Source organism: Enhydra lutris, unplaced genomic scaffold, assembly GCF_002288905.1.
Source record: "Enhydra lutris kenyoni isolate GAN:26980312 unplaced genomic scaffold, ASM228890v2 scaffoldscaffold12, whole genome shotgun sequence".
Lineage (NCBI taxonomy): Eukaryota > Metazoa > Chordata > Mammalia > Carnivora > Mustelidae > Enhydra > Enhydra lutris.
The window spans coordinates 5,855,043-5,872,878 of NW_019154096.1; the positions used below are offsets into that span (position 1 = coordinate 5,855,043).

Below are 17,836 nucleotides of genomic sequence, written 5' to 3' on the forward strand. Positions count from 1 at the left end.
TTTTCAAGGTCCTCAATAAATTTTAAGAATCTGAAAGAATCCTGAGACCAAAACACGTGAGAACCACTGCTTACCCGACTGTCCTACCCATTGCAACTTGACGACTATGCCCTTTAAAGAAAAAAAATAAAGATTCTCATTTAGTTGTTATAGGAAGTAACTATGTAACACAGTAGCTAGTGGTCTAGGCTCAGGAACCAGAGAGAGGGGAACTTAAATCCTGGTTCCACCACTTACCAGTTTTTCCTGTGCTGACCAGTTACTGAATGTCTGCCTCCCTTGATTTCTCATGCATAAGATGGATACAATTGTGCTTCCTATCTTTTTTTTTTTAAGATTTTATTTATTTATTTGACAGAGATCACAAGTAGGCAGAAAGGCAGGCAGAGAGAGGTGCGGGGGAAGCAGGCTCCCTGCTGAGCAGAGTCTAATGTGGGACTTGATCCCAAGACTCTGGGATCATGACCTGAGCTGAAGGCAGAGGCTTTAACCCACTGAGCCACCCAGGCGCCCCTGTGCTTCCTATCTTACAGGAATTAAATGGCAGCACTTGTTAAACTCTTAAATCCAGAATTATCACTATTACAAGAATTCACACTGCTTTTTAAAAATAATATGGTACTAATGTAACGATGGGAGATATTCTAAAGCCTTGAAATTGTCTTCCTTCATCAGGAAGTCATTTTTCCAAACATAATACCAGTCCCATTTTCCTCCAGACTCACCTTAATGATGTCACGTAACAGATTTCTAAGTATTAGTAGCATCAAACATTGCAATTTTTTTTTTCTGTTATGAGATTGGAAAGCATGTATTGGGCCTACAAGATAGGTCGATTTTCATGTGACATCTCTGTAATCACATCCACAATTGGGAAAAGGGCCTATTACAAAGGCTGATTCAAAGAGTTAACATGAGGGGGCCTGGGTGGCTCAGTTGGTTAAGCAACTGTCTTCGACTCAGGCCATGATCCTGGAGTCCTGGAGTCGAATCCCCGCATTGGGCTCCCAGCTCCACAGGGATTCTGCTTCTCCCTCTGACCTTCTACCCTCTCATGCTCTCTCTCACTGTCTCTCTCTCAAATAAATAAATAAAATCTTTTAAAAAATTAAAAATAAATTAAAAATTAAAAAATCAAAGAGTAAACATGAGCAGGCGAGCAAAGCAATTTATCAGGCACTGACTCTGATGATGAGCTTGGCAATTATCTAGTGATGACTCTCTTAGGTTTCGAAATTGCTTTTGCTGCAGGTACACAACGTAATTGACAAACAGCAGGAACTTCTTCATATGTATCTCAAGGAGCCACATGAATGTACTTAGATTAATATCTTATCAAGGCTCCCTGTAGCTAATTACAGTCAGATACAGTTTGCTTTTCAAAGCCTCATCCACCTTAAAGAACTTAGGGTCATCATTAAAATTGGACACTTATTAATTTACTTTCAAGTGTGCTGATTCTTTCTTGTCATTTCCATTTTTCTATTGTCCATCTAGTGGTTTTTATTTCTAATTTCAGATATTGTATCTTTGGCCATAAAAATTCTATGTGGTTCTTTTTATAAATTGGTTCTCTGCTGAGAACTTCTATCTTTCTGTTCAAGTGTGTTTATCTTCATCTCATGGGGTATAATTATAATAGTTGCTTTTATGTCTGATAATTCCAGCATCTGGGTTATCTCGTGGCTGGCATCTCTTGATGGACTTTTTCCTTGGAAATGTGTTACATTATCCTGGTTCTTCCTTCTTAAGCAATTTTGGATACTGGGTTGTATCCTTTGGGTCTTACTAAAATTTTCTGAAAAACATTTTATTTGCTTGTTTGTTTGTTTAAGCAAGTAATCAACACAGTCAGGCTCAGATCGCAAATTCTCTGTCACCTTCTGTTAGTGGTGGTTCCCATATCATTTTCATTTTTTTGTAGACTTTGCTATGGTTCTTTAGGTCTGTCTTGTGCACGCCAGCTCCGGGTCGAGCTCAGGACTTGGAGAAGTTCATATACACAATAAGAGGGTTCCCCATCCCAGCTCTCCCCTGTTCAGGATTTTCCTCCTTCCCTTAACCCACGCTCTCTGGCCAACAGGAGACACTTTTCCTGGTTTCCTCTGGCTAGCAGGTGGATTTCTCCTAGAGTTTCAGCCGTTCGGGTCTCCATGGCTGCACAGCCCTCAAGTGGGACAGACCCCTGCCGCAAAGCTGTAAGACAGAAGAAAGAAAAAAATAAAAGCAAATCATCCTCATATAGGGTGCTTCTCCGAGTCTTAAGCCTCCTTCACGGTCTGTCTGCTTGTGTTTCCTTTTCAGAGTTCTTAGGTATTTGCTTCTTGGCATTTGGTCCAGTTTTTGACAACCACAGCAGAAATGGCCTTGAGTGGTTCCACTCCACCTTGGCTGGAATCAGAAGTTCCGCCATCTACTTCTCTAAATATTACCTTCCCCTGCTCTCCACGCCACTCACTGTGCTATAGCCTTTCTCTTCTTATAGTTTCCGAAATGGCCAAGTTTGTTCCCGCAACAAGCCATTGTACTCGCTCTTCCCTCTGTGTAAACTCTGTTTCCCGCTCTAAAATGTCAGTGACCTTTTCTGAGCTCTACAGCACCATCATTCCACATGGACATGCTAAGCATGCAGCATACACCTGACAGGCCGCTGGTTGATCAGCTTAATGGAGAACGAATAATTTTAAACCACAGTGCATCTCTAAGTTCAACCACAAGTAAGGTACAAGTTTATTCAACAAATTTAAGGCCAAACTGGCCCATCTTGCTCTCGTTCTGGGTCTTGCTGTAAAAACATGTGTCAAGCCCTCACCATCGTACCTATCGAGAACCTTGCAAGGATGCGGAGTTCTCTTTCATGGCACGAACACCTGTTAGACATTTTTCTTCTTCATTCATTTTGCGGGACTCAAGGCTTGTAATAAAATGGGCTTTTCTTCTGCCCGCGATAAAGGATATTGGCAGGATTCCATTACTGATTGTTTATGCGTTCGTTGTTTGCTTTGTAAACTTGATTATGTGTACGAGGGAGCCTAATGTCATAGTGTGGTCAAGACATAGTTCCAGTTCTGTTCCCTCCTTACTAGTTGTGAGGCCTGGGCAATTCGAATACTCTTTCAGGTTTTGTGCATAAACTGAGGTGAAACCACCCACCTTCAAGGGTGGGTAAAGCCCAGCAAGCGTCTGCCACCGTGCATGGCGCGCAGGGCTGGCAGAGCGTTTCTCTAGCTGCCCTCCAGTACTAAGGGATAGCGGGAGCTCCCCGAGCCCTCTTGTCTTCCCTTTTCCTTCTCTTCCCACTTCAACTTCCTGCCTCTCTGATCTGTGTTTTGGTCTCCAGGTAGGTGACTTATCATGGGACTCCTACGAGTTTCAAATCTGTATCTTCAGGTTTTCTGAGGTAGAACTGTGTAGGAACTTCCTTGGGAAGGATTCAAGGAGCCTGAGGTTTTCAAGTACCTTCCCACCATGATTTTACCTCAGTAGACCATGTTCATAGTGATATTTGTTTTAACCTTCTTGGATTTTTCCGTGGAAACAATGGCCTCATGTCTCCTCCAAGATCAACAAAACACGTTCTAAATGGTGTCTGCCAGGACTGGCAAAAGGGAAATGTTAAATCATGCCTACTCTTTGACTGAAGACTAAGCATTTTTGAACATTCATCTGATCTCCAGTTCTAACAATCCTGAGAAGCCCATGTACCATCAACAGAGTATTAGCTGAGTAATTAAAGATCCTCGTAGCTCCCTTGTGGAAGAAAACCATGTAAAAAGTTGGGCTTCCCTGCCAATGACATCTTCGTGGAAATATTGAATAAAATGAAGAAGCTGGCTAATTTTCACATCCACCTGTAAAACTGAAATACATTTCCTTACAGATAATAAGGATCGCAAAATTACAAGTTCTGTAATTTCAAAGACAGGATTTTAACTGAAAAGATAAGCATAAACATGACTCTAATCTGTTATTTTCCCTCGTGTGCATGTTACAGTGTGTTCTCTGTTACTTGGACTACTTTAGCTAACTTTCAATACATGGATAGCATTGGCGTACTTTGAGTATTTTTACAGATTATATTTTTGAGAAGCTTCACGATCTCTATACATCACATTTAACTGAATATTATTAAATAGAAAAATATAACTCAATTTTTTCCAAGTCTCGGGTATTTTGAGAAGGGTAAAAACATGGCTTATTTCCTTGAAAATTAAGTGAGAGGTGTATTTATCATTACTATTAGAATGTCCTTTCAAGTTCCAATGAAGTAGGTTTAGGGGACATGCCCAGTAAGTAATGTTTAATCTTTAGGCCAAGAATAAAGGATGGATACTATATTTTTTCTAAATTTACATGACAATTCTTCTCACATTGGGGAAACCTATTCTACTACTTTAATTTTTCTGAGAGCAAAATAAAATGTAAAAAACAAAACAAAACAAAACCCTCATTCAGACTCAGAATAAAAACAAAATGCAAAATTGCCAAAGTATGTTTAAGATCACCTAAAATCGTATTTTAAAATTTAAATTTAAAATTACTAGCAAAAGCTATTCGTTGATATTTTCTTTCAAAATTTCCTCCTGATGAGAGGAAGAAAGTGATCAATAGCAAATACCAGATAATAATGCCACAATAAATAAAAATTTTCAAGTTTCTATTGTATCAAATTAACTCAATTATATTATTTGGCTTTTACCACAAACTTAAATTTCTTGGATTTTGAAATGTGGTAGGAGAAGGGGGGAATCCCCCTTTGTGAAAAAAATTTTCTTTTACTATTTAGGTATTGGTGCTTTCCAAGAAGTTTCTGCTCATATGAGTTAAGAATTAAAGTATACAGCACTGGAGTGCCTGGGTGGCTCATTCTTAAGCGTTTGCTTTCAGCTCAGGTCATGATCCCAGGGTCCTGGGATCGAGCCCTGCATGCTTCTCCCTCTCTTAATACCCCCTGCTTGTGTTCACTCTCCTGCTGTCTCTCTCTGTCAAATAAATAAAATCTTTATAAATAAATAAATAAAGTATACAGCACTAGGCCATAAATTTCACCCCTTTCGTTTCTGAGGTAGCTCAAAATTTGTAACTTGTTTCTCATCGATAATTCACAAATGACATTTTCTTTCAGCTTTATAGAAATATTTAAGGCCATAACAGAACTTTAACTTCTACTGAAAAGCCATTGTCAAGTATTTTCAACACACGTTTAGTAAGAAAAATTTTAGAATGAACTCAACTCTGGGAACGAAGAGGAACATACTGCTTATATAGATTTTGTCAAACCAATCTAGGAAACAAAATGCTATAGAACACAAAGATGTTCTCAAGATCGTCCCTACATATACCGGTAAAAATCTTAAAAACTCAGGAACCAAATATGAGAGTTGTAAAAGGTGAGAATGGAATTTTATAAAGGATAATGAGTGCCTCTTCCTGTCTGATAGGATGAAAGAACGTCCTAATGCCACTGATCGGGGCGGTGGGGGGCGGTTTCTGCTCAGTTGTCACCTCAGGTCTCACCAGTGAGGACAATTCTAGACTACCCTCTTCAGCACTGCGATCTCACCTCTCCACACCCGGCCTCTCTTCCACGATCACCCGGCTGGAGCCCTTCTTACCTTTACAGATGCTACGTTTGGTGATTATCATATGGCATCCCTTGCTAGAACGCGAGCCAGTAATGATCCTCGAACACTGCATATGAGAGCTGGCATCTGCTGTTGGCCCATCTCTATCTCCAGGATCTAGAACAGTGCCTGACAGGTAATCAGTAAGAGTTGATTTGCAATTTGATTTCTTGAACTTGATTACATCACATTGTTGGTTTGAAGAGATCACTTTGCGTTTTGCTTCATTTTAAATCCCCTTTCCTGCTTCCTTCTCTGACCCTTCCAAGCCATCAGTCAGAATGTAATTAATTATGCGATGGTAACCAGTTGTCCCAGAATCTCGGTCTAATTTAATACTTATTTTTTGTTCATGCTAATGTCTAATGTGTTCAATTTGAGGAATTTCTGCTCCATAAAGCCACTCAAGACCCAGGCTGACAGAGCTGCAGCTCCTGAAACACGTCTAGTCCTGGTCACTGCCTCGGGGAAAAGGGGAACCCAAAAGATTCTACATGGGATTTAATTTTTAGTGCCTTTCCTTGGGAGCGTCACAACCCTTTCACTGCTGGCTCCCTGGAATTAATTAGTTACAATGGCCCATCTAACCTCAAGGGGGTGGAAGTCTAGGGGAGCATATGCAGTGTTCGAGGATCATTACTGGATCACATGCACCTCATTTCACAGCACCCGTCACAGTTTAATAAATCTCCCCTCCTGGAGTGGGAACTCCTCAAGGGCAATAAAGAGTATGTCTGTTTTGATCATTAATATATTCCAAATATCTGTTATACATAGCAGGGACTTGATAAGTACTTGTTGTATAAAAAAAATTCAAAACCAAATACTCAAAATAACCTTCTTTTTAAAGAAAAAATTACTCTCCATAGGAAAGCATTTGTTTTTTTTTTTTTTTTTTTTTAAATTTATTCATTTGACAGAGAGAGAGAGAGAGAGAGAGAGATCACAAGTAGGCAGAGAGGCAGGCAGAGAGAGAGGGAAGCAGGCTCACTGCTGAGCAGAGAGCCCGATGCGGGGCTCGATCCCAGGACCCTGAGATCGTGACCTGAGCCGAAGGCAGCGGCTTAACCCACTGAGCCACCCAGGTGCCCCAGCATTTCTGTTTTTATGTCCATCGGTAGCCAAATGGAACTTGATACAGACATTTCCAGTGCCCCAACTTTGGTTAAATGCACAGGTCCGAAAGTAATTCATTAATGCACACATCAAGATGCTACTAACAAATTCATTAATATCCAAGAGTCATTCCTCTATGTCAAAGTCATCCAAGGTTGACATTAGTTTCATTACAGTGAACTGTGAGATTTCAGGGAGAACTATTTGCCTGAATCAAACTATTTGAAACCCTGAAGTTGGACTCCAGCACTCCAAAATTTAATGTATCCACCCACCCACCCACCCACCCAACGCACATTTATAAACTGCCCAGTAGGGCAGTTTAGTGAGAGATTAAAGTAAAAACTGAAAGGCATTTGTCAACGTAAGATATCATCTGGACAGCTGTATAGAGTGGGGAGAAAAATTCCGAAGGTTCACGTGAACTGATGCCAGTGAGTTACAGGCTAATATAGGAAGCCACACGTGAACACTTTCCGAATTTCGCTGTGGTGAACAGTTGACGATCTGCAACACTAGAGCCTTGCTCCATTCCAAACAAAACCTCTGACTCTTTCAAGAACAGATGAGAAACCACATGCAACAAGAGATATAAATTATTTTTAATTAAAAGAATGAAAAAATATAAATCCTTGTTAAACACTTCATTTAAAAATATGCAGCTTTACTTTAAAACCTGGTAATGCTCAAAGATGGCAGCCGACTTCACTCATTCATGTAAAAATATTCTTTAAATGTCATCAATACATTTCTAAGTTATGTGTTGCCCTGCCGTTGAATTTTTTTCACCAAAATCCTCAAATAACTATCAAAGGAGAGTTGCACGTTTTGTGAGAAGCCTCCCATTATACTAAACATGGTAAATTCCAGAGCTGAAGGTGAACCATGAAATACTGTCTCTTTGAGATGCTGGAAGTCACACGAGCACAGATTTCAAGATAACTGACTGATAAATAAGCAGTAGCGTTCCCTTTCGGGCAGGTGTCAAATCAATTCAGCCCAAATTGAACACCTGTTTGGGAACTATAAAAACTGAGAAGCTCATCCTTCTCCTCCAACCTCCCAGGATGTGGAAAGGCAATAGTGAAATGAACTATTGCACGATGTCTCACAGGTTCTGTTTAACCACCTAACACGCAATCCCAAAATGCACGTTTAAAATGGTTTTTGAGGAGACAGATCTACAATGTTCAGCTTGTCTATGCTAAATAAACGTAACTACCTTACTTACTCAGACATTTATCACCCTGATGCTAACAGGATCTACACATCATGAGGAACCCGGGGTCTTGGACAGAGCTCTGCACACGACCTGCACCTACAGCACAAAAGTCACTGTTCATCATCTGATGTGACTCAACACTCTACAAATACGTGTCGCATATACTAAACTTAAAGGCTTTGAGTATGCATAGTACAAACTTCACTTCTTAAAGAATATATACATGAATATGCAGAAAAAAATGATTGCAGAGTCACAGAAAGTATCCACAATGGCCATGTCTCCACATGGAGGAATTATGAGTATTTTATTATTGTTGTTATGGGAAAGGATTCTCAAAAGAGCTGACTGAAGAACCAAAGGGTATTACCACCAATGAAATTATTTGTCCTTTCCTGTTTTCACATTATCTATTTTTAAAGTCACCGGCCAATAGGAATTTGCCAAGAGTGGATAGCAACATTCTAATACACTTGTAAGAAGGAAGCTCCTTGAAGGATGGAGAAAAGAGCAAGATCATGGTTACAAGAGAATAGACTTGCTCCAAAACCAAAACCAAAAAACGAAACAAAAAACCAATAAGCGACTTAGTCGTTAGGTTTCCTATGGATCTACAATTTTACAGAAAAACCAGTCTCTAATATTCCATCTTTCAAAGTTTTAAAATACTGTCCTTATACCAGTTTGGACTGATTCTGTCTGCATTCAGAAACTTTTCTCTCTGTGCTAGTTAACAGCACTGCCCATCAAAACCTAGACTTCAGTCATCAAGATGTGTGGCTTGTTATCTGGCAGGAATTAAGGAACAAAAGGAGTTGGACATCAGCAACAAATTCCGGAGATTTAAGGGCTTGATGTTTCATCTGCCTCTGGGAGCCTGCAGGTTAAACACGGGTGATTTTTACTTCTCAGTAGAAATGGTGGTGGCATTCACTGAATCCCACGAGCTCAAGAGACAGTGTGAACACGCAAGAACAACGCTCCTACGTCTCAGACATCGCCAAGATCCTCTTATGAAACCCAGTACTTAAAACTCCAGGAAGGTAACCCTCACAATACCAAATAGAAGTGCATACACAACCACACGCTTTGCATACTTTTTTAGATGATTATACATTATTCACACTTACTGTTTTTAAAAAGCCACACAACAAAATGTAAACCTGAAAGGACATGAAGTCTCACTGTTCCATACACCGTCTACTTTACTTCTCCCAACATCCCTACAAGCTACACCGTCACCTACTAGATCTTACTGTGCTCCACTGAAAGGAGGATACGCCTTCGTCTTTAAACTTTTACGAAGATTAGAAATCACAAGATTAATTCAAGCACACGGAGTCTTTCAGACTACTCAGGACTATCAATATTCAGATGGCACAAGTCACGATGAGTAGAGGCTTCCTGTATGTTGATGGCAGTCTATAAAGGATGGAAAAGTCACCATGTTTAAATCTGAAGTATCAAATCCATGCGGGGAAATTTTCTTTCAGACATCTGGCTTAGTGGGGGGAAAAAGACAATTTTTCAAGACTCTTAAACTTTTTCAGGACTAGAATGTTATTTCACGTGCCTGAAACAACTTACTAAGTGTTGACTGCGGCCCTAAAAAAAGGCACGTCTCTTATTAAACATGAGTAGTTGGGACACTCTACCCTCAAGCCGACAAAGGCCTATGTTTTTATAACCACAGGCTTTGAAGGACACGGGGGTGGGGGAGGGTGTTACAGAGAACCACATCTGGCTGCCTTTTATTTTAAACCTCAATTCAAATGATTTAAACAATTCAAACGACCAGTACTCTCATTTAATAAAACACCCACACAGTGACAAGAATGAGACTTTAATCAGTTTTAAGTGGAGTTTATAACACTAAGAGATAAAGGGTTGTTAACAAACACAGTAACAAACGGACATCTGATTGGTATGAGGCGTTATCCTGCACACGTCATTATGTGTTTGTGTATCCTCAGTGCATAGCATTTACACACAGAACCACGGCTGCACAGCACGAGAGTATCTGAAGAGGCTGAATCGCAGTAAGGCTGTTTAACAGACTGAAATGTTGAGTATATATATGCTCTAGGAAAACAGACTGAACTGCTGAGCCGGCAGGGTGGAAGGCAGCTCTGCCAGACACCGCGGTTAGAGCCCCCACTTCCGTGCACAGTCCCACCCCTTCCGTCTGCATGCATGACACATGAACAGTATGTAAAGGTACACGAGGCACTTTGTGGCGACCACGGCCATCGTTATGAACATATTGCACACATTTTCTAGAACTAAACATGGAACTTGTACCCTACTTTTTATTTTTTAAAGCTGAAACATTTGATGCTGCCGGTAAACTCCACTTAAGTTTATAACCTGTGCCACAGCAAAGAACGGGGATGCTAGGTATCCAACTGCCCTGTAATAATTATGGAAAAAAAAAAAAAAAAAAAAAAAGTTCGCGAGGAGCTACAGAGGACTTGGGATGGCACAGGGCCCAACTGTATAAGCTTTCTTAAAAGTGATGCCTTCAAGTAACTTCAGACATGTAAGCGGCTGCACATCCAAAAAGTCTAGGTAAGAAAACATTCCAGAAACTCAAAGAGATTACCTACAGAATGCATTTCAGGCTAATTATGAATACTGTCATAAATAAAGTTTTAATTAGGACTCAAAAACCTTTCAGTCATAGCAATTCTTGTCAAATTCTATGGGGATGGTAACTGAAATAAAGGAGAGTAGTATGTATAATATATATTTATATATATATAATATATATATATAATGCCATTTTTCCATTTCCAATGACTACACCATAAAATGTAAGCAAGGCTTCTCAAAAACATTGAAACATTCAAAATCAAAACCCTCATTCAGACCTTCACATTCCAAAGGAAAAATAATAACAGTGCAAAAGCCCATTATAATGTCATTATTGATGACCTGGCCCTCCATGTTACATATTGGAACAACACAAGTTATGTTTTAATATACTGTGCCCAAAACTGTAACAAATAACAGTATTAATAACTATCATCAAAACATGAAGAGTGGATTTTCATTTTAGTCAATAATTTTCAGCTTTTATGAAAGATAAGGTGGCATATAAATTTCAATGCTGAGATCTTAGGAATAGTTGTCTTCTAACTTTACCAATTTAACTTGAGCAGTCAGTCAATTCTCTCTATATATCAATGTTTAAATACAAATGTGTAAATCCTAAGAGCTTTGTTGAAAATGTAAAAATTTTATTTGTTGAATGAAACTGATGAGGTATGGAAAACATGTCAACATTATTTACTAAGAATATTTTAGATGAAGTTCTGCCTAATCTATTTAACCATCAAACTCTATAAATGCTGCTCTAGTAGGTCCTATGCAATCTGTATTTGTAAATTAACTAGGTCAGACCACAGCTAGTGAACAATTTCAGCACCAATAAGTTATTGAAAATGAGATTTTACACCATTAAGAAATAATTGGCTGGATATTTAAATGTTTCAAGGTTAAGGTACAATTTGAAAGACATCAAATTTCTGGGGAAAAAACTTCTTTTTAAATAGTATCTTCACATTAGCTTTACAATAGTAGTTGTACTCTGCTTAGAATCATATGCAGTCTGGGCATATCAAATATATGATATTTAAGAAGTGAAATTGAAGCCCTAGTCCTAAGTCTAGCACTATGAAGAAATGATTCAACACTGCACATTAAAAAAAAAACAAGAACTATTCTTTCAATAAAAAATCGATAAAAGCATTATGTGGGACAATTTCTACTGAAAAAGTAAATGCCTTATTATTTGTGCAGTGTTGAAAATTTACTGCAACTCTAATTTCCTTTTTAACACAAATAATGTTCTTTTAAATATAAACATTATATGTATTCAGTATTCAAGTAAAATTCCCTAACAGTTAATGACATTTAAAAAATGTGCAAAACTGCAAAACTCATTGTAATAGAATGTGTAAGGTCAAAAGGGCGGAACGGCTGACAGCTATTGGATTGAATAAGTGCATCATAAATCTTTAAAGAAAAAAACGCTTACTGTAGAATCTCAAATTGAAATTTCCTGTGCAGCATTACAAAATATTTTATATTCAATGAGAAAAAAGAAGCTTGCAGGCAGCACATGAAGCATCCACAGCAGGTATATGATTGAAAACTAATAAAGTAAGTGTACGTGGTTGACTGATGTAGGGACTAATAGCATCTGACTTTTCGCACTGGCCTTGATTACACAGGAGATGGAGCAGACGTTACAATTCAGAAAATGTATTTTAATAGATCATTGTCGATTTTTATAATGTTTCAAGCCCATTCTTTGTTGACAGCCTCCACATTTATATGGTTAAGTCATTGTTGCTGTGTTTCTTATCTATGACCACATTATTTTTATATCCCTTCATTTGTGGATTCTTAACAAGTTGTGGAAGGTTCATTCCTGTACCCCAATACAGAGTCACTCTCTCTAGCTGCCTTTTCTAGCACCAATATGCTTTAAAAAAAAAATAAAATGCACAAAACAACAAGCAGTGACAGCGGCCAGTTCCTCAAACGTCCAGATTAATAACTGTAGCATGCTAAAGAAAGGTGCGTGAAGTAGCTGGAGATGGTATATGGTCCAGAGTCCAGCTAACAGATATCCCTTTCTGAGCACTCCCTCCATTCCCCTAACCCGAATACATGCATTAGAATGTAGCAAAACCCTGGAGAAACTCCTCTTAGCCAACTGCAAACTTATCTGTTGCCACAAGTGCAAAGGGGTAGGATGTGAACCTGTGTTATCACAAAACTCTTGAGCCACTTCAGTTGGTGACAGAACACAAAATGAGAAATTCCTACGTATACACATCAGTCTGTCTCCACTTTTTATAAAACTGGAATAAAATGGGAAAGTGCCATCTTTATTTATCCTAATTGAATTTTAAATGTCCTTTTGACACAAAAAGGTATATACATGACACAGCTACACAACCTTTTTTCAACTGGACAACAAGTGTCAAAACCCTGTGGATGTATAGGGTAAAACAAGATTGGTCAGGAAAAGAGAATTGTTCCTATAACTGGTAATCTGACACAATGTCCTATTGCCATTAAAAAAAAAGGTCCAATTTCAGTTTATTCAAGTTTGTTTTCATGGTGTTTTATCCCTCTTGATTAAAAAAAAAATTCAGACTTTTGTAATTTGTGTATGCTGATCTTCATCAAAAGGTTCATTCTCTGGATCAGAGTCAGTGGTGTCAGAATATCTATAATGATCAGGTTCATTGTCACTAACATCTGGTGTTACAGAAGTTGAACTGCTAGCCTCGGGATTTGACGGCTCCTCTACTGTTTTCGTGAAGTACAGCTTCACCTAGAGAAAAAAGACAGAGTTTAAGTGGAAAATCCATAAATCTGACTAATCTTAAATGACTTAGTAAAGATACATATTTTAACAGATTCATTTTTTAAAAATGCAATAACAAACAGGATCTTGAAAAGGCAGCTGTCTTTTAAATGACCGTCTGCTTCAGATTTCCTATGTTTTCTTGTTTTACACTGAAAAGATACACTGGGATGTTAATATCTTTAATAAGCATAAGCTGCAAGCATTAACCAAATAATTCTACCAAAAAAAAAATGCACTGAGACTGAAGTTTGTTGGTCATTTATAAAAGTGTATTTTCAATAAACTTCAATGTACAAATAGCTGAGATCCAAAAGAATGTTGCACTTACTACCACTCTGAGCCTCAGTGTATTTTCTGATACAAATAACACTAAACAGGTACAACATTATAAAAACACTGACTAGCAGTGATGTTTGGGATCCCGTCAGCCCTGAAGGTTAAGAACAGTGGACAAAGGGCCATCACAGCAGTGCCAGAGAGCCGTCCAACAACTCAGCGAGGCAGGGATTTCCGTCTCCCCGGAGAGGAAGCAGAGGCCCACAAGGCAGTGGATCTGAGGCTTCCATCAGATCCGCCAGGAAGACCCTTGCTCTTTCTGCTCTATCTACAACCTCCCCCCCACCCACTACCCAAGAGTCATCCTCACTTCTCCTCCTCTTACATCCAACATCCGCTCCATCAGCAAGCCCTTTTGGGTCCACCCACACGATGCCATCTCTACCTCCTCTGACAGCTTCTCAGTGTGCCCACTGCCACCACGCTAGTCCCTGCAGCTACCACCTCTCATCTGCATTAAACCACGGTGGCTTCTCACTTCATCTCCCAGCTCTGTCCTTGCCTCCTCTCCAGTCTACATTTTAAAGACAAAATTCAGATGACATCCTTCCTGTGCTAGAAACACACCAATGTCTTCACAGTCGGACCGATGTGCTTTAGTCAAAATGGCTGCTTGTCTACTGCTCCTCAAACATGGGAGAATCATTCCTGTCTCAGGGCTGTTGTATCTGCCCTTCCCTCCCGTCCCAGATATTTGTACAGTTCACTCATTCCATGTGGGCCTCTGATAAAAGGTCACCTGCTAGAGAGGTCTTCTCTTAACTATTTGGCTAAAAAACACACCAAGATCGTGCTCTATGCCACTTCTGCTCGTTTGTTCATAAACACTTACAGCATTATATCTGTTTACTGATAACTGAGTTTTAATTTGTAACCACAAATATATATTCTTGTAATATTAAAAAAAATTTAATATTAAAACAATAAAACCAGAGGAAGTCACACCATAAAAGCTAATAATTAAGGAAAACGCAGACTTAGTCGATGGAAACCTGTGAATTCTCAAAGAAACTTCTAATCACTTAAAAGAAGCATAAGATTTAAAGGCACTTAATATTGGATTTAATTTCCCTTAAAATATGTAGCCTCCCATTTATTTTTAGGATTACTCACAATATTCTTATACTTATCAACTATGGGTAGGCTAGCTGCATATTACAAAAATGGAATGAGGCAAAATAAGTAAGAAAATTTTTTGAAAGAGAAGGAAGGGTATGGTGAAAGGAAGGGGGAAAATCAGGTAGAAGGAGAAACAGGAAAGGGGAAGGAAAAAAGGGCAAAGTACCATTTGGAAATATTGACAAATCAGATTTTTTAACCTGGAAAATTCTTACCAACGCACAGGAGTAAAAATACGCACACACATCACATATAGATAGAAGTAATGACCCAAATAATTCCACAATAGGAGGAAGTAGAGCTTTAGAAAGGGAGTAACACAAGAGCTTGATTGGAGAAGGCCTTTCAGAGCAACAAGACTGAAGCGAAGGCTACCACACGGAAGGGTAGCCAAATGTGGGAACAGCAGGGGAAAGATGGAAGGTGGAGAGGTCTACAGGGAGAGAAAAAGAACTGAAAAGACTGGAGGCAGAAGGAGCTTAGCATTTGGAAGAACTGAAGAGAGACCAGGTTGGGTGAATCTCGAAGCAGGAGCAGAATGTGGCTAGAGCTCATGTGGGAGGTAGGCCTGGGCTGAATTATGTAGGTCCTTGTAGGTCGTATCAAAAAACCACAAGGTCTTTAAAAAGTATAAACAGGAGTGATAACACCATATCAATTATAACAATCACATCTATTTCAAGATCACTCTGAGGAGTTGAGAATAAACTGGAAGGGGACAAAAGTAGGAACAGTTAAGCACATTCCATACGAATCATTCCCAATGACTGAGTTCCCTTTTACTTCTTTCTTCCCTCATTCCTATTTCATGTCCCATAAACTGAATTCCCCTATCCCAACCCCTGCCCCAGATTTCACCAAACAACAACAAAGAAGGGTTGGGGTGAGGGGGGAGGCAGCTTTTTTAAATTCTGTGTGCATCCATGTTAGAAACTCACATTACTGATACCTAAATATTGCTTCTAAATAATACTTAATTTAATTTAACCTCAGTCACACAAGTCCTTTACCAGCTATATACTTAACACAGACACACACACGCAGAGCCACCCACTAATTCCTTGAAATGTTTTTAACTTACCTTAAAATTTGGAGAAAAGTATCGGTTGGCCTTGTCTTTGTTTGCTTTGTCGAGATCATTTTTTGTTAGAGTGAGTACTAGATATTCCTTGTCATTATCTGCACGTTCTATACTGCAAATACTATCAATTTCTTGATCACAGAGACTTCCATTTTCTACTTTTTCTGAGTTTTCCTCTGGTCCTGGTATGAAGAATGTGTTTACCCAAAAGTGAAACATTTTGTCCTTTAACAAAAAAAAAAAAAAAAAAAATTAAAATTTTTTTAAAGAAAATATATCACCTATATTTAACACTCATCCCAAGAAGTCAATAAAATAAGTGACATGTCATTTGGTAGTCTGAATAAAGACAAATGTACAGACTAATATTTGGCAAGCTATTGGTTATCTATTGCTCTAATTCACATATGTTTATTCTTTTTTCAAATTTTAGACCAAAAATGTAACTCCACAGGTTCTAGGATAACTTACTTTTGTTTTAAAACCTTAAGTAAACTATTTCCTTTCTTGTCTAATGTTAGCTTTAAAAAATGTTTGAGTTTGTATGTATGTGTGTATTAAATAATCACAAATGGGTTTTATGGTCTATTTCAACAAGTTATCCATTACAAGGGCGCCTGGGTGGCTCAGTCAGTTAAGTGTCTGCCTTCCGCTCAGGTCATGATCCCAGGGTCCTGGGCTCAAGTCCCGCATCAGGCTCCCTGATCAGAGGGGTCTGCTTCTCCCTCTACAACTCCCGCCCCAAATCCTTCTCTCTCTCCCAAATAAATACATGAAATCTTAAAAAAAAAAAAAAAAAGTTATCCATTAGAAAATTTACTTCAACAAAAGTTCTTGAAATGTCCGCACAACTTCCCAATGAAGCAAGGCTGATACATTTCTACTTCATAAGCAATGCAAACACTAAGTGGCTCCAGTTTCTTACACTACAATGTGTATGCCTGAAAACCTTCAGAATATGAGGGAAGGAAGACAAGCCATTCTGACTTTTTTAGGTTATAAAATGCCTATTTTTTAAAAATTACTTCTTAAAAATAATACAAGGTCCTGTTAATCAAAAAAACACATCAGAAGTTCATCACATCAGCCCTTTCATGACCAACACAGAAAATGTTCTCTCTCTTCATGACTGGAATTTGGCCGACATGGACCATGTGACAGTTAATGATGTGCAGCTTTATGACATCTTATCTCGTGCCCAAAATTGCCATCAAATCTTTTATTCTAATTTACCTATTAGAACTATTATTCTAATAGTTTTGCTATTTTCCCACGAAGATGTAAACCTTCAAGTATCTTTCGTTTAACATTCTTTTTATCTTTTAACAGTACATAGCAATCTCATATGTAAGTCTTTTTTTTTTTTAATATTTTATTTATTTATTTGACAGACAGAGATCACAAGTAGGCAGAGAAGTAGGAGCGGGGGGCGGGGGGCAGGCACCCTGCTGAGCAGAGAGCCCGATGTGGGACTCGATCCCAGGATCCTGAGATCATGACCTGAGCCCAAGGCAGAGGCTTTAACGCACTGAGCCACCCAGATGTCCCTCATATGTAAGTCTTTAAAAAAAAAAATTTGTTAATTTCAATTATTTTAGCAAAGTCACTGAGTTAGTAACAGTATATATATTTAACTTAGAGTCAGAAAAACATAAGCTAGTAATATTTAAATCTTAAAAAATGTGGATTCTGTATAGGTAATGATTATATTAAATCTATTTTTGTTTAAATCACAGCAACATTTATAATAGGTAAGCAAAATCACATAAAATGCAAATAAATATAGGTAAAGTAATCCCAGATATACTACAAATATTAATCTAATCTTCAATTTTGTATGTATTAAAGTAACATACAGACAACTAAAAATAAGGACTTACACATTCCTAAAGGTATAGGGAGGGAGTGATGCAGGTGCCTATTTTTAAAAGTAAAATATAAAATTTTAGGGG

At 38.5% G+C, this 17,836-nt stretch overlaps 1 protein-coding gene across 1 annotated transcript in view; it reads right to left on the reverse strand.

The window, feature by feature from the left end:
- Positions 1-9,789: 9,789 nt before the first annotated feature.
- Positions 9,790-17,836, reverse strand: part of LOC111144778 (phosphatase and tensin homolog) — an 89,787-nt gene continuing 81,740 nt past the window's right edge. The window contains exons 7-8 of the mRNA XM_022499229.1: positions 15,885-16,109; positions 9,790-13,312 (exon numbers count right to left, since the gene is read on the reverse strand). Coding sequence (XP_022354937.1) covers positions 13,127-13,312; positions 15,885-16,109 — 411 coding nt within the window. The 3' untranslated portion in view covers positions 9,790-13,126. The remainder of the gene's footprint in view (positions 13,313-15,884; positions 16,110-17,836) is intronic.